Here is a 26,237-nt window from a genome sequence, read left to right on the forward strand (position 1 = left end):
TTAAACAACTTAAAATGTAATATATGGAGGGGCAGCTAGGTGGCGCACTGGACAGAGTACCGGCCCTGGATTCAGGAGGACCTGAGTTCAAATCTAGCCTCAGACTCTTAACAATTACTAGCTGTGTAACCCTGGGCAAGTCACTTAACCCCAATTGCCTCACCAAAAAAAAGTAATATATGGATAAAATGAGGAGGTTGGACTTGAAGGACTCTAAGGTCCCTTCCAGGTCTGCAATCATAATCTTTTATTTTTGGGGGGGGGGGGGTGGTGGTGGGGCAACGAGGGTTAAGTGACTTGCCCAGGGTCACACAACTAGTAAGTGTCAAGTGTCTGAGGTCATATTTGAACCCAGGTCCTCCTGAATCCAGGGCTGGTGCTTTATCCACTGTGCCACCTAGCTGCCCTCTGCAGTTACAATCTTATGAACAATCATAAATCATCTGTATAAAGCCCCATAAGGTTTACAAAGCACTTTCCTCACAATGACCCTGGGAGATATGCAATTCAATACAATTTAAGTATTTATATAATGCTTACTATGTGCTAAGAACTGAGAATACAGAGATAAAAGTAAACCCATTTCTACTCTCAAGAAGTTTATTTTTTTGGTAGGAGGGTGGCTAACAACACGTCCACAGACATGTAAACACAAAGGAATTCAGAGGTACAGCAGAGTGGGTATTAAACATTTTAAAAACACGTGTTTGTTTTTTAAACCCACTAGAAGTTATGACTAAAAAATAATAAAAACCAAAAACATTTTTCAAAACCAGTTAGTAAAATAATTTATAAGGTGATTGTCACTAAGCCACTAATCAAATAAGGAAGAGACAGAAAATATAAGAAGATCAAAGCACAAAGAAAGCACCCTCCCAATCTTTCTACACACAAATCTAAAATGTAAATTATTTAATTCTATAATGTGGTGTGAAACAGGCACAGAAAACCACCATTTGAATAAATACTGTCCTCCCTCAATTTTCTGGGAAATGTGTAAAAGGGACTTTTTAAAAACCCTATTTTATTAACAACTAAATATTTATGAAGTGCCTACTATATGCCAGGAAATATGTTCAGGATACAGAGACAAAAGCAAATTTCTGGATAATCTCCAAATTTCCTCTTATCCAACAGCTTTAAGTGTCCTTTATATCAAATCTTTAACTAAAATTGTTTTTTTTTCTTCCAAACTTATGTGTAATAAAACAGACACGCTAGCTTGAATTGCATCTTCTGTCATTTTCCTTGACCCTGTCTGGTGGAAGTGATAATGAGGTCTGAAATGCCCTAAAAGCAGACAGATGTGGGAGAAGGCAGATGGTACCCCAAACACTAGTAGATAAGTGCTAGGTCATCAAGAGGTGATGACAGGATCTATATAAATGACTGGGATGTAAGACAAGTTCCAGGGACATGTGATATGATATGGTATGATGTCATGTCAGGCCATGACATCTTACATTCTTTTATAGTAGTTGGCCCCTGATGAGACTTTCTAGGATAGAAGTTGAATCAGGGATAGATGACAAATGGGACAGAAGGAATCCATCTCTGCTGGGAGAAAGGTTTTCCTTGACTCTGCAATGGAGCCCCGTTGGCCCTTTCAAGCTGAACAGTAGAACATTAGGCAAAACGAGTCATTTTCTGAAGGTTCAAGGTTGTGGTTCCTTCATTTTCGAAGAGCATCAGTGACATCACAGCTCATGGTCTTGCCTTGTGCAACTGTTCTAGGCTAGAATTATTAAGGGGAAGTAGGATAACAAAGATGTCTCTTTCTTGCTTTGTCTTATTCTCTCCCCCTCACCCACTTAGGAAGTGAAAACATCAAGATTTCCAGCAAACAATATGAGGAAATGATAAAATAACAAGTATTTTATTTACATACTTGCCATTGATGCTTACTACCTGTGTGACCACCAGTAAGTCAAACCACATCTCTGTACTCCATTTGTGACTTCTGAGGTCCCTTTGAACTCTCTTTCTAGGATCTAGCATCTCCATATTTTCTTTCTTTTTTTGGGGGGGGCAATTGGGGTTAAGTGACTTTCCCAGGGTCACACAGCTAGTAAGTGTCAAGAGTCCGAGACCAGATTTGAACTCAGGTCCTCCTGACTCCAGGGCCAGTGCTCTATCCACTGTGCTACCTAGCTGCCCCGTGTCTCCATATTTTCTAATGCCCCTTCCAGAACTACCATTCTACGTTAAGAAACTTAGCATGTATCATTCCCCTCAAATAACACATTAAAAACAGAAAATCTGTTCCTTCATTGTTATCCACAGTAATGGTTTATAAAAAAAGAAAGATTCCAGAAAGCAAGTTTCCTTTAGAGTTTAAGATGATATTTTTCTCACTACCAGTCTAACATGTATAGAAACTTCACAAGGTGAAACGTGCTGGCGCATTGCAATTCTCTAAAAGACTTGATTTGACACTATGTCGCCTCTTCCAAACAGATTTATACTTGAAAGATAATTATTTGCAAGCCCTATAAAAAGAAACAGAAGCCAGGGCAACACATTAAAGACATAAATTTCTTCCTATGTATCAAGAATATTAACTGTATAAAGACAAAAGAAAGTATCATGCTACACAGGAGAAAGAGGTAGGTAGTTGTGGAAATGAGGAACCAAATTCCTTTGTTTTTGCCTTTGTCTTAACAACTCCTGTGTCTTTCAGCTTCTTTGAAACTACACTATTGGGGACAGCTAGGTGGTGCAATGGATAAAGTACTGGCTCTGGAATCAGGAGGACCTGAGTTCAAATCCAGCCTCACACACTTGACACTTAATAGCTGTGTGACCCTGGGCAACTCACTTAACCCTCCCTGCTCCACAAAACCAAACCAAAACAAAACCAAACAAAACAAATCCCTATACTATCCTGGTTTCTTTCTAGGTTCCCATAGTCCACTTGGTATGATACCAAATTTCTTGCCACACTTGATTCTGCTGATCTAAAACACATCTAGAGAAGTGCATTCAGTTCTGGTAGTCACGTTTCAGGAAGGATGCTGACAAGATGGAGAACAATTAAAAAAAAAGGTACCCAGAATGATAAAGGTTCTTGAGATCATACCAGATGGGACCAGTTCAAGGAATTATGGGCATTTAACTAAGAAAGAGAAGAATTTGGGGAGGGGAGATATGATCTGTATCTTCAGGTATTTGAATGACTGTCAGGGTAAAGACAGTTTTAGACTTCTGTTGGCCACACACAGACATATACACACACAGAGAATGAGCAGCAATGTGTGACAGGTGCAGAATGGGGCAAATTTTCAACTTGAATTAAGGAGATAAGTACCTCTTTACTTATGGCAAAAATTCCTAACAATTACTTCTCTCTCAAAGTATAATGAGCTACCTGAAGAGACAGTCTTTCACACTGTATTTTAGCACAGTGCCTGGCCTGCGAGAAGCATTAAGACATGCATGTTGAGTTGACTTGTTGATCCCCCCTTTTTGGAGGGCTTTCAGAAGAGGCCATGTGCCCACTCCTTGTGGATGTTGTAGATGGATTCCCATTCAGATACTCACAGGATTACATGGTCTCTGGGGTCCTTTCCAATGCTAACATTCACCTGTCATTCCTCCATAATGTGGCCCCTTTCCATCTTTTCCTATTTTCCTCCATCATTCTGATATACAAATATATTTATTTCTAAATATGTCTTCCCTTCTATTTTTTACTCAGGCACCTGCTGAAAGCTTATCTGTCCTCCCCAGTGTAACTTGACTATTATCTATTTTATTATCCCTTCCTCAATTTGGAGTCCAAAGACCTGGGTTCAAATGTGAGCTCTTGGGCAGCTAGGTGGCACAGTGGACAAAGCCCTGGATTCAGGAGGATCTGAGTTCAAATCCAGCCTCAGACACTTGACACTCATTGGTTGTGTGACCCTGGGTAATTCACTTAACCCTCATTGCCCCGCAAAAAAACAAAAAACAACAACAACAACAAAAAGATGGCTCTGGGGCCTTGGAGTCAGGAGGACCTGAGTTCAAATCTGGCTTCAGACACTTGACACTAGCTCTGTGCTGCTCAGCAAGTCACTTAATCCTCATTGCCCCATAGGGGGCGGCGGCTGGGGGGAATGTGAGCTCTGCTGCTATCTTTATGAGACTGGCCCAGCAACAGCCCCTCTCTGTGCCTCAATTTCCCCATCTTTAAAGTGATGGGGCTGGATTTCATGACCTCTGAGTTCCTTTGTAGTCCTAGACTTCTGATCCTAAGTCACTTTTCTGGGCATCAACCTTGCTTTTGATTTGTGCCCCATCTGTGGGTGAAATGAAGGGATCTGGCTAGATCAATCTAGGGCTCCCTTTAGCTCTAGATTAATGATTCTAATTCACTTCCTTTTTCTGGGTCTCACTTTCCTTTTAAAAACATTTCCTCATCTGAAAAATTAGGGGGTTGGACTAAATGATGCTAAACTCCCTGCCAATGCTAAATATACCATCTTTAATCACTTTCTCTCTCCAGACCTCAGTTAATTTAAAAAAACAAAAAACCCCTCATCTACAAAATCAAGGAATTGGACTAAAAGACTCTTTAAAACAAAGATACCAATGGTCTGTTACCCTTTCTAGGTTGTAGTTTCCTCATCTGAAAAAATCAGGATATTGAACCAGATGACTCACATTTTCTGTCCATCTCTATAGCTATGTAATCCGACAATTTTATGATACCAAGATCATTCTAGAAATAAATGTTTGGCTCAATCCTCTGACCTTACCTTATACTGTTTTGTATTGGCACCATTTGTTTATATGTCTTTCTTCCCCTATTTATTTATAGGCTCCTGGAGGGGTAACACCTAATATCAGCCATTTATTGACTAACAGAAGCTATGTTTTGTTTTGTTTTAAATCAATATCCTCTACCATCCATTGCATGGATAATTTTGTTCAGAGTAGGCATTTAACAAACATTTGTTGAAAATAAACAAAGGAATCAGAAGAAAGTAGAGCCACATATACAATGATGTGGTGATTGGATCATTTTCATTCTGTCCAACTCTTTGTGACCCCTTGTGGGGTTTGGGGGGGCAAAGATACTAGATTGGTTTGACATTTCCTTCTCCAGCTCATTTTTCAAATAAGGAACTAAGGTAAACACGGTAAATTGACTTCCTCAGGGTCAAACACATAGTTAGTGTCTAAGGATGAGTTTGAAATCTTGAAAATGAGTCAAGCCAAGTGTTCTATCTACTACACCAGCCCAGTGGCCACAACGATGACAACACTGTAAATGACTAGATTACTAATAAAATAACTGAAATGAAATACCATGAAATCATCAACAAGTTTGTCCTCCGAAAAGGGATGTGGGAAATCCTTCCCTTTGATTCTTTGCAGAAGTGGTAGGAGGGTCTATTCTGCATATATAATACCATATAATTTGGACTTCTTCAAATCTACTAGTTCATTTTGCTGAGTTGCCCCCCCCCTTTTAAAATTCTTTCTAAAAAGCATCACACTCTTAGACGCAAAGTAGGGTTTCTGGTAAACATAGGGGATAAAAGTTACAAGAAGATGTTTCTAATTTCTATGAAAAGAAAGTAAAACAAAGGCAACATGCGTGAAATGACTAAGTTTGGAGCTGGTGAAGAATGGAGAAAATGTGCCACTCTTCTTTCTTTGTAGAGGTGGGAGGCTATGGGTATAGAATAGTGTATACCCAGTATCAACAACATTGTGTGTGGATCAACTGTGATAGACCTGACTCTTCTCAGCAATACAATGGTCCAAGAGAGTCCCAAAGGACTCATGATGGAAAATGCTCTCCAAATCCAGAGAAAAAGAACTGTGGAATCTAGATGCACATTGAACCATACTATTTCTACTTTTTTTGGTTTTCTTTTTTGAGTTTTTTTTTCCCTTTTGCTCTGATTCTTCTTTCACAGCATGACTAATGCAGAAATTGTTTAATGTGTTTAATGTGATTGCTTGCTGTCGTGGGGAGGGGAAGGAGGGAGAAAAATTTGAAACTAGAAATCATACAGAAACAAATGTTGAAAACTATCTCTACATTAACTAGAAAATAATAAAATACTTTTATGATAGAATAGTGTATACCTTGTCAAACATGGTTTATGTGTTAGCTGGTTTTGCTGAAGTTTTTTTCTTTCTTTTCTTACTCTTTGTTCTAAAGGATGATTTAATGAGTAGGAGAGTAGAGGGATTTATTAAGGCATGAAAAGGGTTATAAAGACAAAAAGATATTAATAGATTAAAAAGAAGAAGAAGAAAAGGAACAGATGAATCCTGATGGGTTGATAATCTTCCCAGGAGACCATCAAGAGGAAGATAATGTAGGTGTAGGGAAGGCTAAGAGTCCAAACCTAGCCCCAACAGAATCCATACAATAATCACCTCTAAGGCATTGCTATTCTATTGCTGTTGTTCCTTGTGCCAGTGCAAGGGGAGCTTACTATCTCTTAAGTTAGACCAGCTCAGTCAGAAATAGTTTAAATGTAAAGAAGATTTTTACCTCAAGCTCTACGTAGGCTCTTAGAACCTTCACCCATTGCTTCTAGTTCTACCTGAAAAGGCCAAGCTAAAGAAATCTAAAGCCTCATTACCAATATGGCAGCCCTTCAAACCTTCCAGGATTTGAAGCTATTGCATTCTCCTTCCCTCTGCCACCCTTCCCACCACTGAGTTTCATTGCCTTTTAGTGACAACACTCAGATTTCTCACCATCTTTTGACTCCATATTCTTGCATTGATCTAGCCTAGCTTTTCCCATAGACGGTTCTCAAACCTGTGCAGCTGGGGAGAGTGGGCGGGCTGCTGGCTCCTTGAGACCCTCACCAAGATGAGCTATACAAAAAAGCAACTTAATGTTGAATACAAAGAAAATGCAGGAAAGAAGGGGGGTGGAACTGAGATAGAGAGTGGGAAAAGTGTTTCCCCAGCAATCATCCCTAAATCTATCAGGGTTAGAAGTGGGGGGAGAATAGTAGGGGCAATGATGTGCTCAGAGTTTGGGGAGGGGTATTTGAGGCAAGGGAGCTTCGTTCTTAGAAATTCATGAACAATTCCAAGAAAGTCTTCCTTGAGCCACACAAGTTGATGTCAGAGGGAGATCCATGGCAACAGGAAAGGAATCACTGCAGGAGGAGTCACAATTTGTAAACAGTTACAGGAAGCAGATGAACGTGAGAGAAGGGTCTTTTAAAAAGGTGGTGTAGTGGATAGAGCATCGGTCCTGGATTCAGGAGGACCTGAGTTCAAGTCCAGCCTCAGATATTTGACACTTACTAGCTGTGTGATCCTGGGCAAGTCACTTAACCCTCATTGCCCCACTCCCTGCCAAAATCTTTCTATTGTCATTTCTTTCTATTGTCACAATTTGTGGGATTGTAGGAGCTTAAGTTTGGTTCATCAACTGATGGCACCTATCTGCATTCCCAGTCGGATGGAGGCCTGTTTAACATTTCAGGTCTGAGATCCAAAACCAGAGTGAGAGGTAGCACCCTTAGAAACCTGCTTTTCGCCGATGACGCCGCACTTGCCTGTCACTCAGAGTGTGAACTGCAGACCCTGATGGATCGCTTCTCCCAAGTTTGCATGGACTTTGGCCTAACCATTAATCTTAAAAGTCATGTGTCAGAGTGCTATGTTGGCCTCCATTGATACACATCGGTAGCTACCAGTTGGATGTCATAAGCCAATTCTTGTATCTTGGCTCTATTGTCAGTGACAATTTGTCACTTGATTCTGAGATCAATCAGAGGATTGGGAAAGCTACTTCAAACATATCTAAGCTTGCCAAGCATGTCTGGGCAAACAGTAAACTGACAAGACGAACCAAATTTGCCATCTATAGAGCATGTGTCCTGAGTACCTTACTGTATGGCAGCGAAACATGGACTACATACACTAGACAAGAAAAGAAGCTTAACAGCTTCCACATGTGCTGCCTTCGGTGTATCCTTGGCATATCTTGGTCAGATAGGATCACCAACACGGAAGTGCTCCAATGTGCACAACTTCCAAGCATCTACACACTACTGAAACAAAGATGGCTGCACTGGCTCGGTCATGTGTACCACATGCAAGACAGGTGCATTCCTAAAGACCTACTCGATGGCGAGTTAGCCTCAGGCCAAAGACCTGCTGGACGCCCCCAGCTTCACTACAGAGATGTATTCAAGCGAGACTTGAGGGCTCTGGGAATAGACATCAGCAGCTGGGAGGAGATGGCCAAAGGACCGAGCCCAGTGGAGTACAGTACTCAGGAGCAGTTTGCACACAGCTGAGGTGGGTCTCCAAGCTCTGGAGGAAGAAAAACAAATGAGATGCAGGAACTGATGGGCAACAGAGAGCTCAGTTTTCTTATGTCCTCGTTGCAGCAGGAGCTGCGGCTCCCATATCGGACTGCACAGCCACACTGTGGCCTGTGGCTCTTTAAGGCACTGATCCATGGTCGTCCGGGACTGGAGGAAGCCTACTACTACTAAGTTAGAAGGGATTTCCGAGGCAGTCTAGTACAGCTTCTTCATTATGCAGATAAGCAAACTGAGGCTCAGGAAGGTGTCAGGATCATAGACAGAGATCCAGAAGGGACCTCTAAGGCCACATAATGACGTCCCCTTATCATACAGATCAGAAAACTGTGGCACAAGGAGATTAAGTGATTTAGTATCATAAATTTATAGATTACAGAGCTGGAAAGGTCTTTTTTGTGGGGCAATGAGGGTTGAGTGACTCGCCCAGGGTCACACAGCTAGTAAGTGTCAAGTGTATGAGGTTGGATCTGAACTCAGGTCCTTCTGAATCCAGGGCCGGTGCTTTATCTATTGCACCACCTACCTGCCCCCTGGAAAGGTTTTTAAATGATATCTAGTTCAGAGAAACTAAATGGCACTAATGAATAGAACCCGGTGGCATAGTTTAAGTCAGACCCTTATTAGCTGCGTGACCCCTGGGCAAAGTCACTTTACCTTTACCTCAGTTTCCTCAGCTGTTAAATGGGATAATAGCACCTACCTCTAATGGTTGTTGTGAATCTCAAATTATAAAGCACTTGGCACAAAGCAGGCACTACATAAATGTTAACTTTTATTATTAGTCCAGCTGTCTTGTTGTATAGATCAGCAAAGGCTGGACTAGCAAAATTCAAATGTATCATATAAGACATGATTAAAACAGTAACAATCTCTCACATTTATAGACTATTTGATCATTTGCTTAATTCAGAATGTGAGATCATAGAATCAAAGAGTTAGAAAGAACCCCATAGGTCATTTAATCTACTCCCCTTATTTTACACATGAGGGAAATAAGGCAGCCAGAGGTAAAGGAGCTTATCCAGGTTGATCCAGAGAGTAAATGGCAGAGCCAGGATCTAAACCCAGATTCTCTGACTCAAACACCAGCAATCTTTCTGCTGCTCTCTCACCTATATACTACCCACACTGGCAGGGTTCTGAGGACTGTGAGACACTGGCCACCTTCAAGTGACCAGTCGATTAATCCTACAGAGGCTCAGCCTCCTTGGAAGAGGCACGGAAAGCCAAGAAACAATGCCGAGTACACAAATGGCTCTCGGTCCTGAGTGGTTCCTTTCCATTTCTGCAGCAATGGTAGGAGGGGTAAAAACCAAAAGAAGGGGTGGGGGGTGAAGCAGAGAATGTTAAGGATTATACAGTTTTTGGACAAATTATCTAATTAACTGAAGTGGAGGTATACTACTCAAAGTGTAAGATACTTTTTGCTGTTGGTTGGTCTTTCAGTCATATCTAACTCTCTTGGCAGAGATACTGGAGTGGTTTGCCATTTCCTTCTCCAGCTTATTTGACATATAAGGAAACTGAGGCAAACAAGGTTCAGTGATTTACCAAGGGTCACACAGCTAGTGTCTGAGGAGAGATTTGAACTCAGGTTATCCTTACTTCAAACCCAGCACTTTATCAACTGCAACACCTCACTGCCCAGCTCATATTGGCATAGCTAGTTAGGCTCAGCAACACACTTTAAATATGTTATCTCATGTGATCCTCACAACAACCCTGGGAAATAGAGGGACTATTATTCACACACACAAGTCACTTAACCCCAATTGCCTCACCAAATTTTTTTTTTTAAAGTCATCAAGGGGGCAGCTAGGTGGCGCAGTGGATAGAGCACCGGCCCTGGAGTCAGGAGGACCTGAGTTCAGGTCCGGCCTCGGACACTTAACGCTTACTAGCTGTGTGACCCTGGGCAAGTCACTTGACCCCAATTGCCTCACTTAAAAAAAAAAAAACGAAAAAAACAAACAAACAAACAAACAACAATAAAGTCATCAAGAACAACTCCCTCATTCTACAGAAAAAGAAACAGAGACCCAGCAAGGTTAAATGACTTGGTCAGGGTCATACAACATAAGAAGTGCCTGAGGTAGGATTCTGACCCAGGTCTTCTTGACTCCAAGTTCAGGAATCTATTTTCTACACCACACTGCTCACCCAGGGCCACAAAGTCACCAAGAGGCTGAATTTGAACCTAAAACCCAAGACTCCAAATACAGGATTCTTCTCACTGCCCCACTCTGTTTTCAGACTTTTAAGCTTTCTTTTCATGTTTACAATTGGTTTAAGCTTTTCTCCAATGGTCCCCTCCTCTGCTTTTTTTTTTTCTAGATTTGGCATCAGAGAACCTGGATTCAGATTCTTCCTTTACTCATTCCTGTGTGACCCTGGGCAAACTGCTTAACCTCTTTTGGCCTTTGTTGCTTCCTTCATCTGCAGAAGGAAAGAGGTTGGGAGGAGAGCCAAGATGGCGGAGTGAGAGGAAGCAGTGTAGTGAGCTCTGCTCCGCCAACTTTCTAAAACAGATCCAGAAAATGTCCCAGATAGAATCCAGAGGAGGGAATCCAGAAACAGTCACAGTGACTAGAATCTTTCAGCCTAGCTTGACATGTAAGTCAATGAGGTCTGTGCACAATGCATTGGGTGTGCACCTGGTACCCTATCACCCAGGGAGAGACCGTGCACTAAGGAGAGCTCCCAGACCTATCCTGGAACACTTAAATGGGGACAGGAGCCCACTGGCAGCTTCATCATCCACTACTCAGTTCCAGGACACAGATCCAGGGCAGAGGGTAAAGGGGGCCTCTGCAGCGGAGCAATGTTCTTGGGTGGGGAGGTCTTGAACTGTGTATGAAGAAAAGAGAATGTTCAGAAGCCAACAGAAGCAGCATCATATGTCTCAGGCCCCAGGTGCAGAGCACAGTCTAATTTCCAGTGTCTAGCCTAATCTTTAGAAGAATAACCAAGGCAGGAATCCCAGACTAAAGTAAGCCTACAATTCTGCCAATCCGTGCCAAAAGTTTTCCACCTGGCTGAGAGGAGTGGAATGCAGCAGCACTTCCCCACCCCATCCCTATGTCCTTTCTTCTATTCCCATTTGTCCTTGTCACTGGGCCCCTCTCAGATATACTTCTTTTGTCTACCTTGTCCCACTCTTGGATATCACAATTTCCTTTTTGATAAACTTTTTTCCCACAATTTCCTTTTGACAATTTTCTTTTGGATGACTCAGCCCCAACCAAAAATTAAAAAGAAAATGAGAATCTCTTTTTTTCCCCTTGTCAGTCAAACTCAATATCCCCAATTGCATCTTCTGTGACTCATGATTTAAACATGTATTACTTTTATCCCTCTAAAAGGGGAATAGACATTTCTCATTCTCATAGCTGAAAATCCTTTATTTTCTTTCAGTATAAAATATGCAATTTTAATTACCATCATTAGCTTATTTTTTCCCTGTCCATCTCTTACCTAAAAATGCTCAAAATACTTAAAGAATCAGACACCATCAATAGACTGGTGGCTTTGGAATCAAGGTGCAAGCTGGGTCATCTTGTTGTTGCAGTTGTTAAGTCATTTAGTCATGCCTGACTCTGTGACCCCATGGACCATAGCACACCAGGCCCTTCTGTCCTCTGCTGTCTCTCAAAGTCCATCCATGCCCATGTTTGTTGCTCCCAAGACACTATCCATCTCATCCTCTGCTCTCCCCTTTTCCTTTTATCTTCAATCTTTCCCAATAGCAGAGTCTTCTCCACTGAGTCCTGTCTTCTCTTCATGTGCCCAAAATAGTTAAACCCAAGCTTCAGTATTTGTCTTTCCAATGAATAGTCAATTAATTTCTTTAAGTATTGACTGATTTGATCTCTTTCTTAACCAAGGGACTGTGGAAATTTATTTTGATTTGGGGACCCTACCTTTAGGCTGAGATTAGAAAGCCTTAGGCCCTCAGGGTCTCTCCCCCTCCTCCTCAGCTTCAGCTGGGCGAAAAAGCCCTGTGGGCCATGCAAGATGCCAGGTCAGACAGCTGGGGGGGAAAAAAGCCCCCAGCTCCCTCTGACCTGAGCAGAGCTATCTGAAAGATCCTGGATAGCCTGTGCTGAGGCACGTGAAGTGGGAGTGCACCCCCTCCCCCCCAACCAGCAGCAGCCCTGGCTGGCGGATTAGCTTGGTCTGTGGGAGCGAAGGAAGTCCCAAGATTTGAGTGGAGAGAAGAAAAGGTATATATAGACCTGGGAGTTAGACAGAAGAGAGAGAAACAAGGATTGACTAAAGGACTAAGGAGGGACTAGATAGACAGGACTAGAGAGGCCTGCGGACAAGACTCAGGGTTTCGGATGGACAAGAAGAGGTCAAGAGGCAGCTGAGGAGATGGCAAAGATTGGAGACTAGAGATGGGGCTACAAGGATGCAGGAGAAGATGAGAAGGACTAGGAGCAGGCAAAAGAGAGGCCTAAGGGCAAACTGAAAGAGCAGACAGACAGAAGGTCAGTGAGAGAGAAACATAGGGGTTCAGCGGTGGCAGTAAGGAAAGTTAGAAGCAGGGGGATTTACAAAGTGAAAGGGGCTCGGAGTTAGAATAAAGGACCTGAGTGCCCTGAGGCAGGCACGGCTAAGGCCCTTATTGTCTTAAAAAGGTAACAGGCCTTTATACAAACCAGGGGCAAACCAGGGAAAGTGTAACGTGCCCTGAGGCTGGAGGCAGCTAAAGCCCTTATTGTATTCAAAAAGTTCGAAGCACAGCAGGTGGGAAAGAGCTTTGATTACTTGGTTAAGAGGCTTCTTAATCTTTAGTTTATCAATTTGAGAGTGGAGCAGTGTGGTGGAACTCTATTTACGGCCCATGTTAAATTAAAGGAAGTCAGATAGCAAACAGTCAAAAGTCCCAGAATTAGTACCCCAATCAGTTCCCCCCAAATTAGGTTAGTCAATTTAAAAATATTCTAACAGGACTCTTCAAAGTCTTGTCCAGCCACACAATTCGAAAGCATCCATTCTCTGGCTCTCAGTTTTCCATATAGTCCCCCTTCATAGCCATATACTGATACTGGAAAAAACATTGCTTTGACTATATGGACCTTTGTTGGCAAGGTGATGTTTTGAATTCTTTAGTGTGCTGTCCAGCTCATCTTGGAAAACACCCTTATTTTACAGATAAAGAAAGTATGGCTTGGAGGGATGAATGAACTTGCCAAGATTTTTCTGTGTGTAAGGGGCAAGATTTCAACCATGAACTGGAAAAATCTGCTATGTGATAATCGGGTGACCCTAGGCAAGTCATATAACCTCTCTCTACCTCAGTTTCATCATCCATAAATTGGGCTTAATGATACCAGTAGGACTTAGCTCATAGCGTTGCTGTTCAGCTCAAATAAAATAATACTCATAAAGCTTACTGCCAAAGCTAAATGGCTATAGATGCATAAATGAGTATTATTAACACGTGAAAGTTTCAAAAAGAATATACTTTCTTTTAAAATGATCATTTCTCGCCATTAACCCTGCCCTGAATTTCATTAAATATATTACCTAAAAGTCTCCGCATATAATTTCCTACTTCTCTGAGCTAAATGCCTTTGCTTCTTCCATACCCATTCTGTCTTCTTATTTTTAAACTTGGCATATGGGACCTACAACCCTGCAGTGCCCAGCACAATATTTTGTGCCTAATTCAGGAAAGAAATTAACTGAGAGACAATGCTTATCTGTGGCAATAAGTGAGCGACAGCTGAAACTGAGGTTTGTACAGTAAACACAGAAAATTCAGTGGGATTTCATAAGTATGTAAGTGCCAACTCTTCCTCTCTCTCTTTCTCCATACATACATACATACATACATACATACATACACACACACACACACACACACACACAGCACTGTACTAGACATTAAAGAAACAAATACAAAAAAAGTCTTTGTCCTTAATCAGTCAATCAACAATCCTTTATTAAAGTTGTACTATGTGCCAGATACTGAGCTAAGAGCTAGAGAAAATGGAAATGGGAATAGCCAATCAAAATTGATATAATGAGCTTACTGGAGGTGGGAGGGAGGTTACAGAAAACCAACAAAATCACCTTAAAAATCTCGACAAAAAAAGATTACCCGTGACTAAATTCACAGTGACCCCGAGAAATTCTTTGATATTACAAGAGGTGATATCAAGGACTGCCTTGGGAAATGGTGCCTTCTTCCAAGGATGCCCATTCTACTTTTGGATGGCTACAATTATTAAGAAATGTCTCCTTATATGGATCCCCAGTTTGCTCAACTTTCATGATTCTGTTTCTACCCTCTGGGACTAAGAACCAAGCAAATCCCTCTTCAACTTGAGAGCTCTTAAGATACTTGCAGACAGTTGTCAGGTCCCCCTAAGTTTTCCTTTCTCCAGGCCAAGCAGCCACCATTCCTTTAACCAATATTCAGATGGCAGGGGTCATATTGCTCATTATCAACCCAGGTGGCCCCCTCTGGACACTCTCTGGATTATCAATGAACTTCCCAAACTGAAATGTCTAGAAGTAGGTATATAGATGTAGCCTCGTTGGTGAATGGTACAAGAGTTCTCATTTCACATTGTTGTTCAGTCACTTCAGTCATGTCTGATTCTTCATGACTCTACTTGGGCTTTTCTTGGCAGAAATACATGAGTGGTTTGCCATTTCCTTCTCCAGATCATTTTACAGATGAGGAAACTGAGGCAAACAGGGTGAAGCAACTTGCCCAGGGTCACACAGCTAGTCAGTGTCAAGTGTGTGAAGCCAGATTTGAACTCAGGTCCTCCTGAATCCACGGCCAGTGCTCTATGCACTGCACCACCTAGCTGCCCCAATAAGTTTTTTTTTTTTTTAATAGGTTTTATTCCTTTGTGGAATGGGTTCTTAAGAACAGACAAGATACAGGTATGTCATACAATTATAGAAATTCAGATCTCAGAGAGACTTTATATCTCCTTTGGGAGAAACCCGAATGTTGGTGAATTTATCTTGTATGATAAATAAAATAACTCTTCTGTCCCTGACTTACCTACTTTTTTGCACTTCTTCCTAAATTATTAGATTTAATATCAGCCAGTGTTTCTCAGGAAAGAATAATAACAAATTCCTAAATTAGCATCCTATTTAGACGTCACATTGAATTCTTTGAATACCATGCAACTTTTTGCCCTCATGAAGGTCAATATTATTAGCAAACAAAAATGTATTTGGATCCAGAAGTGGGAATTTTATGCTTCTTAAATTTCTCATCAGAGAGCCAGGTTGAGCCAAAATTTTATTCCATGTACTGAAATCTCTTGTTAAAGAATAATGCCTTAAATATGTTATAAAATAATTTATCTGAACTTTTTCAATTCTTGACACACTGGTGAATTTGGCAAAACATGTGCTCTGGGCTCACCTCTAAGGCCTTGTCTCTAAACCAACACCAACACCAACCATTATCCTTTTCTCTCTGGTACCATCGTCCTCATCTTTAAAATAAAAAAGGAGTGAGGAAATGCAGGTCACAGGTCAATAAAGACTACCAAGAAACAGACCCAAAGGATCACAATTCCCTGCCTGAAAAGCAATGTATAGACATGCTAATTGGAGGCCAATTGATTTCCATTCTAAGGTAGGTGCATTTCCCTGCTGAAATCATTAGGTTCTTTCTTTCTTTTTTTTTTTTTTTAGGTTTCTTTTTTTTTTCCTTAAGTGAAAGATAGATATATCAATAGGTAGTAATGGTGAGATTAAGTTGTAACCCACATCTGTTTCTGGTTTGATCCTCCATAAAGCTCTCATTTATAGGAAATACCTTCTCCATTACTGGACCAGAAATTTGTCATGGGATGGACTTTAGTACATCTAATTTAAAGTCTTTATTTTACACTTGAGGAAACTGAGGTCTAAAGAGCCAAAAATAATTTACTTGACCAAAGACAGAACATACATCAAGCAATGGAGCTGGGATTTCTATCCAGGTCCCCTTTCTCATTCCAAATCCAATATTTTTCCCACCATGCTTCACTAAGTCCCCTTCACCATGTCCCAGAGAGAAAGCCTTTCAGGTATTCATTTAAAGTCAAGGAGACCAAGAGATGTACAGTGAATAAAGTTGGTGTGAAAACTAAAGTGTCGGGGCAGATAGGTGGCGCAGTGCATAGAGAACTGGCCCTATCTTTAGGAGGACCTGAGTTCAAATCTGACCTCAGACACTTAACACTTACTAGCTGTGTGACCCTGGGCAAGTCACTTAACCCCAATTGCCTCACAAAAAACAAAGAAACAAGCAAACAAAAATCACTAAAGTGTCTTCATTCCCATGTGCTTTGCTTCAGAGTTTTCAGAACATAAGATAAACTTATGATGATCAAAACTTAGGGAAAGTTGAATGGGTTAGTGGCTAAAAATTTAATCTGAGAGTTAGGAAGACCTGGGTTTCAGTCCCACTTCTGGAACATATTGGCTGTGTGAACCTGGACAAGTCACTTAATTTTCCTGTGATCTAGGCAAACCTTTAAGTTAGTTGTTAAGAAGGTGCCAATGCACATCAAGTAAGAGTTTCTTCACCAGGTGTTCCAGGTCAGTTTCCAATGAAATCACAGGCCCTATTCCCCTAAAAACAGCAGTCAATAGGTTCTGATATTATTACTTAGCATAGACTAAGTAATAGTGGATGCTTGATAAATCTCAAAGAATTTTGCTTTCATTCATCAAGTAACTAGGGGAAGGATGGGAGTAAGAGAAAGAAAGGTCTTGCTGTTGACATTTGGTGGTTTATTTTTTTTTTAATTATCAATAGTAACTTTTAAAAGGTCAACTAAATGACACAATGGATAGAATGCTGGGAATGGATTCAAGAAGACTCATTTTCCTGAGTTCTGAACTGGTCTCAGACACTAGCTGTGTGACCCTGGGCAAGTCACTTTACCCTGTTTGCTTCAGTTCCTCATCTGTAAGATGAGCTGGAGAAGGAAATGGCAAACCACTTCAGTATCTTTGCCAAGAAAACCCCAAATGGGGTCACAAAGAGTGGGACATGACTGAACAGTTTTTGAAAAACCTAACTTGCAAGTCAGTAGCTGATTTTACCTTCTATTTCAAGAGTGCTGGCCACCAAGCGAGCTCGCAGTAACATAAACAACATCAAAATCAATAAACACTTAGAAATACTTGTTGACTTATTCTTGATTGGGAGAAGCAGCAGGGAGTAATGGGAAGGAACAGGGAGCCTGAGCTCTTGTCTTGACTCTGAAATTAGGTAATCATGGGCAAGTCACATGCCTTCTCTGAACCTTATGTTCCTCTGGCAAAAAAAAAAAAAAAATGAGGGGGGTTCAGTTAGATGCTTTTTAAGAGTACTTTAGTCTCCAGTATTCCCTGCTCTTCTGTCCTTTCCCATATCATTCCAGGCTAGCCCAGCCCACTGTGTTCTGCTCTATTCTTAGTCTGACCAAAGGTATATGGCACTCTACTTGGAGTCAAGAATATCTGGGTGCAAATCCCACCATAGATGCTAACTAATTGTATGACCCTAGACAAGTAACTTCCCTTCCCTCAGTTTTTTCTCATCTGTAAAATGAAATGGTTGAACTTCATGGCCTCAAAGGTCCCTCACAGTATAAAAACTTTTACTTGATTCTATTCCATTGTATCCTACCCTGTTCTTGAAAGCATTTGCAGATGATAGTTTTTATACAGTAAGGAGAAATATATCAAATGTTGCCTTTTATCCTCTAGCACTGAGTCTGGTGGATTGTATTCCCCTCTCTTCTGAAGAGGTGAGGAAGCCTACATCTGGCCTTTGTCCCCTGCTCCTTCCCTACCCAGCTTCTCACAATCTGGGGAAAAGACCCAATGTTATGACTCTTTGGAAAACATGGCCCTGTAAATTCCATCTCCAGAAAGCTGTTCTCAGCTATGAACATCAGTCCCACATACTGAGCAACAGATATCCATCCAGCTGATGCCATACTGAGAATGTGAAAGGTACTGAGCACCCCGCTGCTCATTTGGACCAAAGCAGTCTTGCAAACAGAGACTTGTCCTGAAATTGGCTGATAGCAGCTGCTGGTTCTGTACATCGAAGGCGATGCTGAATGATGCCGATTAGAATCAAAATTCTTCCCCTCTCTCCTCCACCCACCCTTGGATCTGAGGAGATCCATTCAGAAGGAGCGAGGTAGAGCATACCACCAATTCAATGTGCCGGGTCCATCTGTTGGCAGCAACACGATGCAAACAGCTTTGTAAGTTCTATTTTCAATGAAATATCACAGAACAGCTTGTCCCAATGATATTTCTAAAGCCTGCCTGCAAGCCGCCTACTGGGAAACCCAACAAAGAAGAGAAGGGGGAGAGCAAGGAATACACAGAGTCAAAGGACAGAGAAAGGAGAGAACGAAACCGAGGAAAAGAGAACAGTAGAAAAGACCAGGGTTGGGAAGAGATTTGAGATTACACACCCCTACATGTACATGTATAAACCCACATATTTCATAGAAATACATGTATAAACATGTGTGTATATATATTTCATATAAACATATGTACATCACATATGTTTTATAAATTATATTTTAAATCAATTTCTTATTTATAATTCACAGTTATATGTGTTATTAGAGATCAAATCTGAGAGCTATCCCATATGTACATAAATCATTTGAGAATTTTCTTTTCTATAAAGAGTTATCAGTAGTACTTCAAACTTTCCATTTCTCATGTTTTCTTACTAAATAGAAGATATAACATTAATGATGATAACAATAACATAAAATATATTTAATAGATAAAATATTATATATTGATTACATATTGTCATTGATTAAGTAATTCCTTAGAGAAAGAAGCCCTCAAATTAGAGAGCAAATCTAGAAAGATGTAGAAATAGAAGAACAAGAAATATTGGAGGAAAAAATAATAGACTGGAGAGAAGTTGTTTTTCTTTCCTTTCTTTTTTCTCTTTTTTTTTCTTTTTGTCCAAATCTGTGATTTCATTGGTATAAGGAATGATCAGGGAGGAAATGCCCTTCACCAATGCAGATGAAAAAGGGCTCCACATTTGCTTGGGGCACCAAGATATAAAATAACTTGTCCAGATCCACACAATTACTATGTATCAGGGGCTGTGTTTGAATTCATGTCTTCCTTGATTCTGAGGCTGATTCTCTATGCACTATACCAATTACCACTTCCTTTCATAATTAGCAGTTTAATAATATTGTGACAATTTTAAAAAAAATGTTTCCCACATCTCTTAACATAGGAATAAGTCTCTTTCTTCCCAAGAACCCAGGAAGGACTTCAAAAGTAAGCTTTGAGACTCCTCAGGTTTGAGTTTTCTCACCTATAAAGTTAGAGGGATGGATTATATGAACCTCTAAGGTTTAAGTTCTTTTGGTCTTTTCATATGATATTAACTTAAAGACTGAAGAACAATAGAGGTTGTCCCTAAATTATCTATGGAACTGGGCACAAACTCAGGTGCTCACATCTGGGCACTTACCTGAGGTCGTATCACTTTGACAATATTCTTGAGGGCAGTGTCAGGAGATGGAGGTGAGCAATCAGGTGTGGGGCCTGTTGAGCTGTTTCTATGGTTACCGCTTCCTGGAGCCGTAATTGCTACCTGAGATGCATTATCTGTGAACAAAAATAGAATGGCCATGAACTTAATTACTTCCCTTACTTTCTAACATCCAGGAAGATTTCAAGGATGGGAATTCATATTTCAGTTGTGCACTGGTCTCCTATGAAGCCACCAAATGAGGGATGCATGAACCCCTGAATAGGGGACTTCACCAATATTGTTATTAGATATTTTGTTTCAATTTTTGTTGGTAAATGTTTATCCCCTTATGGTCTAGTTCTGAAATTCTAAGGAGAGTTGGAGCTGAATCATGATCTTCTCATTCAAAATATTTGTAAATACCCCAGGGCTGATATGGATGATAGAACCTAATCACCTAAAAGATGGAGACCCATTGATGATGGAATGGCTCAACAAATGCTGGTACATGAATACAATGGAATATTATATAAGGAATGAGGAATAAGATCATTTCAGAGAACCCTAGGGAGTATTTTATGAACTGACAAAGAGCAAAGTAAGCAGTTCCAGAAAATTTATTCACACCATGCTATCATCAATGTAAACATAAAAAAATAACCAAAACAGAACACTGAATACCATAAAATTATAAACATCTGGCCTCTGGAGAAGACTGGATAAAATGTACTTCTCTCCCTTCTTTGGAGAAGTGGGGGAGCAGAGCATAGGCTATCACATACACTGTCATACACCAATGAAGTGTTGATTGCATTTTTTTCTTCTTTATTTTTAAAAGTTCATTTCAAAGAATGGATGGTTGAGTAGGAGTAGGTGGGTAGAAGGGGCTTATTTAGAAATAAGTAACATGTTAAAATCAAATTATCAAAACATGTGTCATGCAGCTAAAGCACAGTGGATAGAGAATCTGCAAGAACTAGGCATAACTCCAATCTCTGATACCCACCAGTTGTGTGATCCTGCAAGCCCCTTAGTGACTATTTTATCTGCCACATTTATGTCTATTAAGTTTTAAAAAAGAAGAGGTGCTACACAGGGAGAAGGAGCTTCCTCACCTAAGAGGTCTCTATGCCAATCACAGACCAAGTTCCTATCTCCTATCAATAAATATATATATATATATATATATATATATATATATATATATTTTAGTGAGACAATTGGGGTTAAGTGACTTGCCCAGGGTCACACAGCTAGTAAGTGTTAAGTGTCTGAGGTCAGATTTGAACTCAGGTCCTCCTGAATCTAGGGCCTGTGCTCTATCCACTGCGCCACCTAGCTGCCCCCAATAAAATAATTTTTAAAAGATATATCAACCTCTCTTTTGTTTCACTGTTTTGTGACCTGCTTTAATAAGAGTTATCTCTTCATTTCTCAGATGATTTAAAGCCAGACTTGTGAATTGCATCTGTGTAGGAAACTCACATAGCAGAAACTCCTTCTACCATGGCACATCGATTGCTTCATTTGGTTTGTGTTCTTAGATATTTAGTGTATCATTGAATCAAGAAGTGCCTGATATAATAACCATAGCTCACATTTATATAGTAACCTAAGGATTACCAAGAACCATCTTGACAATGACCCTGAAAGATAGTGAGCACATGTGGTGGTGGTACTACTACTACTACTACTGAGCATTGGAGGTTCAGAAAAGTTGTGATTCGTCTAGGGTCACACAGCTAATGACTCTCAATAAAGGATGGCAATATAGTACAGAGAGATGAACACTAGGTCTGAAAGTATGATAAGACAGTTAAATCTCAGCTCCATCACTACCTGGTTGGCCTTGGCCAAGACAATTAATCTTAGGACCACAGTTTCCCAATGTACAAAACGAGGAAGTTTATGATGCCATCTAAGGTCCCTTTCAATGCTATATGCCCTTCCAAGAAGGGGCATGTAATGTGCATCTTTGTAGGTCAGCACTCTTACCACTACATCCTGATGTTTCGATTATAGGGTTTCTGTGAACTTACCTATAATTCCTGATGCTATTTCATTTTGGTAAGATCACAGAATCCCTCAAATGTAAGAGGAAGGGGCAGCTAAGAGGCGCAGTGGATAAAGTACTGGCCCTGGCTGGATTCAGAAGTCACTTAACCCCCATTGCCCTGCAGAAAAAAATGTAAGAGGAAGCTCAATGCTGGAGGAGTGAAGGAAGTGCTAGATCTGCAGTCTGGAAGACTTGAGTTCAAATCCCTATTCATATATAGCCATGTGATGCTGGTTAAGTCAATTAATCTCTACTTAAATATCCTTATCCATTAAATAGGAATATTAACATCTACCTACCCAAGTTGTGATAATCAAATGATATATTTGTTAAATGCTTTGCAAACCTTAAAGCACTACATAAATATAGTTATCTGTTGTGATTATATCTTCTCAAAGTGGTTTTTCAAAATTTCCTTAAGCAACAGAAAACAATTAAAAATGAATGAGCATCTGAAAAATAGGCTGACAGTCATAGCAGGCTGTGGCATGATGAAGATAACACCCGAGAATATAACTATCACCTGAAATAGCATACCCCACTATGGGGCAAAGGACTAAATCAAGTTGCTCCCCACATCAAGGCAACCTTGGACCTGGAACAAGGACAACTGCAATTTCCAAAACTCTTACTTCACAACAACCCTGTGAGGTCGATAAGAAAAATATTATTGTCTTCATTTTATGGAGCTCAGAGAGGTTGTGGTTTATCCATAGTCACACAGACAGTAAATATTAGAGTTGGTCTCATTCTCTTTTCATTCTACCTAACTGTCTCTACTTATGCTTAGTCGATCACACAACCGTTGACTGGCCAAATCAGCGGGATGTCATGTATTATTCATTTAAGTTATATTAAATCCCCAGCACGCAAACCATTCAAATTTGGAAAGTTGACAACACTTCAGAGAGGATAGAAAATATTCCCTAAATATCTGCTTCTCAATTATGGAGTAGTTAGAAATTCTTTAACTAGAATTCTAAAGGGATGCTTCTTGGCATCTTATAACCATGAATGTTCAAAACTTGAATTTCCATCTGTTTTTAATTAATTATTAATAATTATGTCTTTTGAGAATGAAAACAAAGAGTGACCACCCATTGGGGAATGCTTAAACAACTTGCAACACTGTGGAGTACAAAGAATATAGAATTTCAAATCAAAGGATCTGGGTTCAAATTTTAATTCTGTCACTATCGGTGCAACCTCAGACAGGCTATTTAATCATGTGTCAACTTCCTCATCAGGGAAATTAGGAGGTTGGGATAATGGGCCTCTGAGGTCAACTCCATCACTATATGCATGATCGTAAGATCTGATGACTTCCTTTCCGGTGTAAAGGGCGGGTAAGATGGCTGGGGGATGCTGTATCTATCATTTTATATATATATACATATATATATATATATATACACACACACACACACACACACACACATATATATACATATATATATATATATATAAACATACCGATGAGCTTTGCTTAACTATTGGTCTTTGGTAAAAGGAAAGATTAGACTGAGGGCACTTGTAGAGGGGGGTAAGAGGTATATACAGAAATGATTGTGACATAACAAAAAAGAATCAATGAAACTTTAAATAAATGAAAATAACTAACTGGTTGAGAGAGTGAGCATATTGGGTGCAATGATGATTAAAATGGTACATTCAAAGAATTTTGGAGTTATCTAATCCAACCTCCTGTTTGTACCATACATGATTCCTTTCTTGAAGTCCGTGACAGTCAACCAGGTTCTGTTTGAATACCTTCAGGGACCCAAAACTTTTTACTTCCCAAGGCATCCTATTCCACTAGCGACTAGTTCTCATCTTTAGCAATTTCTCCCATAGATCAAGCTGAAATACACTTCTCTGTGACTTTCTTCCCTTCATCTTACTTGTGCCCTCTGGGACTAACAGAATAAGGCTAATCCTTCTTCTACATGACAGCCTGTGAAATGTCTGAAACCAGTAATAACTCTAAAGGGGCAGGATGGGGTATCTGACTTCACTCTGTTCTATAGCTGCCACCTGTACCTGGACTCAAATCCACAATTTTGTAAATCCCTGGAAGCGTGAATTTCCCTAAACCCAATTAGGAAAACAACCCCAATATTCTTGGAATCATAAGGCACACATGCAAAAATTGTTATAATAGCTTGCATTTTCTGCGAAACATATTTCCATGTTAGTCGTGTTATAAAAGAAAACAGACAAAAATCTCCAAGAAAAAGAGAGTGAAGAAAAAGCATGCTTTTATATATATATATATATATATATATATATATATACACACACATACACACACACATATAAATATATATGTATGTATGTATGTATGTATGTATGTATGTATAACCTCTATCAGATTGCCTGCTGTCTGGGGGAGGGGGGATGGAGGGGAGGGAGGGAGAAAAATTTGAAATTGGAAATCTTGTGTAAACAAATGCTGAAGGCAATCTCTACATGTAACTGGAAAATAGTAAAATACTTTTATTTTTAAAAAATTAAAAATTTAAAAAATTTAAAAGAAGAAAAAAAGCACGCTTCAATACGCATTCAGACTCCAACAGTTCTTTCTCTGGATATGGATAATAGAATTTTTCATCACAAGTCCTTCAGCATTGTCTTGGATCATTGTATTGCTGATGATAATAGCTTGCATTTGTAAAGCACTTTGAGCATTGCTAAGTACTTTATACACATTATCTCACCTGATCCTTACAGCAGCCCCATGAGGCAGGTGCTATTATTATGCCTAATTTACAGATGAGGATACTGAGGCAAAATGAGATTGAGTCAGCTCTTATTAGCCACATGATTTAAGTCTTCTTGATTCAAAGTACAACATTCTATTCACTGTACCACTAGCTAAACAGTAATACAATGCAATATACTATACCAATGGACAGTACAGATGATAACTGCTATGGGAGTTTGGAGGCACTAGGCACTAGAACTAGGAAAAGGCATTTGAACTGTGCCTTGAAGGATGAGTAGAAGTGGGATAGGTAGATGAAAGGGGGTCATTCCAAATGGGAAAGTTGTCATAAGCAAAAGTGGGAAAAGAAACCAATACGTTCTAGGGCATTATGTAAACTTATGGGTGGAGAGTTTATTGTAAAGAAGTGGCAAATAATGTGTGACTTAATTGTGAATACAGTGGAATACTATCAAAACAACTAGGCCAATCCAATAAAAGAAAGGAAAAAATCAGTGATTTCATCATTATTTTGAACTCCTAGTTTGGAAACTTCACATGAATTATTTAGGTGATCATGAGATCATTGACCTAGAGATAGAAAGAACTTTGTAGACTATCTAGGCGAGCCAGAACCATTTTACACTTGAGAAAGCTGAGTCCCAGAGAAAAGAAGGTGACTTGCCCCAGGTCACACAGATAGTGAGCAGAGGAGCTAGGGTGTGAGCTAGGGTCTTGTGACTTCAAATCCAGCACTTTTTCTATGGTACCACTCTGCTTAAGATAATATGCAGAGACTAAGTGATACAGCTACAAGTCATGCAGCTAGCAAGGATCTGACATATGAAATCAAGTTTTCCTGAGTCCTAAATTCAGCAGCGCCCCATGTGCTCCATCACTCTACCTAGTGACAAAGGTCATGGAAAGAAAGAAGATTCACATCGAGGTGTGATTATGTTCAGTGACTTAGAGGGAGAAGTGTCTGTAAGAAGGCATCCAGTTGAAAGACTATGGCAGTAGTCCAGTGGGTCTGAGATTTCATATCTAATGCTTTCAAAGGATGATAAGATCACTGATTTAGAGCTGTAAGGGACCTCAGAGACCATGTAGTCTATTACTCCTTTTGTATACCAATAAGATGAGGTTCATACATGGTGAGTGACTGAGTAAAGACCACTAAAGCCTACCAATGACAAAGCCTGGGTTCACACTGAGGTTCTCTGACTCCAAATTGAGCATACTTTCCACCATGCCATGCTACTCCAATCTGTATAAGCATTTAGAAGGATAATGACTTCAGAACTGGAAAGAGGGGCTCTACTTCATTTTACAGAGTAGTAAACTGAGACACACCAAAAGGTTAAGTGACTGCCCAAGGTCACTCAGGTAGTAAGCAGCGTTACTGGATTTTCAAATCTACCTCAAGACTCTTGGTCAGTTTTTCAATTTTCTTTTCTATTTGAATGCATAAATGCAGAAAACAGAACATCAACAAGATGAAAAAATTATAGAATTTACCTGTATACATTATATTGGCAGTTGCTAGGGTGACCAGGAAATGTTCTGCATATTTTCTCCTAATGCCCCATTGACACCAGTGACTCAAAGAGAACCAGTATTCAGAAGATAATTCAGGATAATGTGAAGGATCTGACCTCTTGCCATTCATGAATACTAAAC

The 26,237-nt window shown here is 40.1% G+C and overlaps 1 protein-coding gene across 1 annotated transcript in view; it reads right to left on the minus strand.

Annotated features, from left to right (window-relative positions):
• ANKS1B (ankyrin repeat and sterile alpha motif domain containing 1B) overlaps positions 1–26,237 on the minus strand; it is a 1,325,415-nt gene that overhangs the window by 845,461 nt on the left and 453,717 nt on the right. The window contains 1 exon segment of the mRNA XM_043965259.1: positions 19,795–19,931. Within this exon segment, the coding sequence (XP_043821194.1) occupies positions 19,795–19,931 (137 nt within the window).

Source organism: Dromiciops gliroides, chromosome 5, assembly GCF_019393635.1.
Source record: "Dromiciops gliroides isolate mDroGli1 chromosome 5, mDroGli1.pri, whole genome shotgun sequence".
NCBI lineage: Eukaryota > Metazoa > Chordata > Mammalia > Microbiotheria > Microbiotheriidae > Dromiciops > Dromiciops gliroides.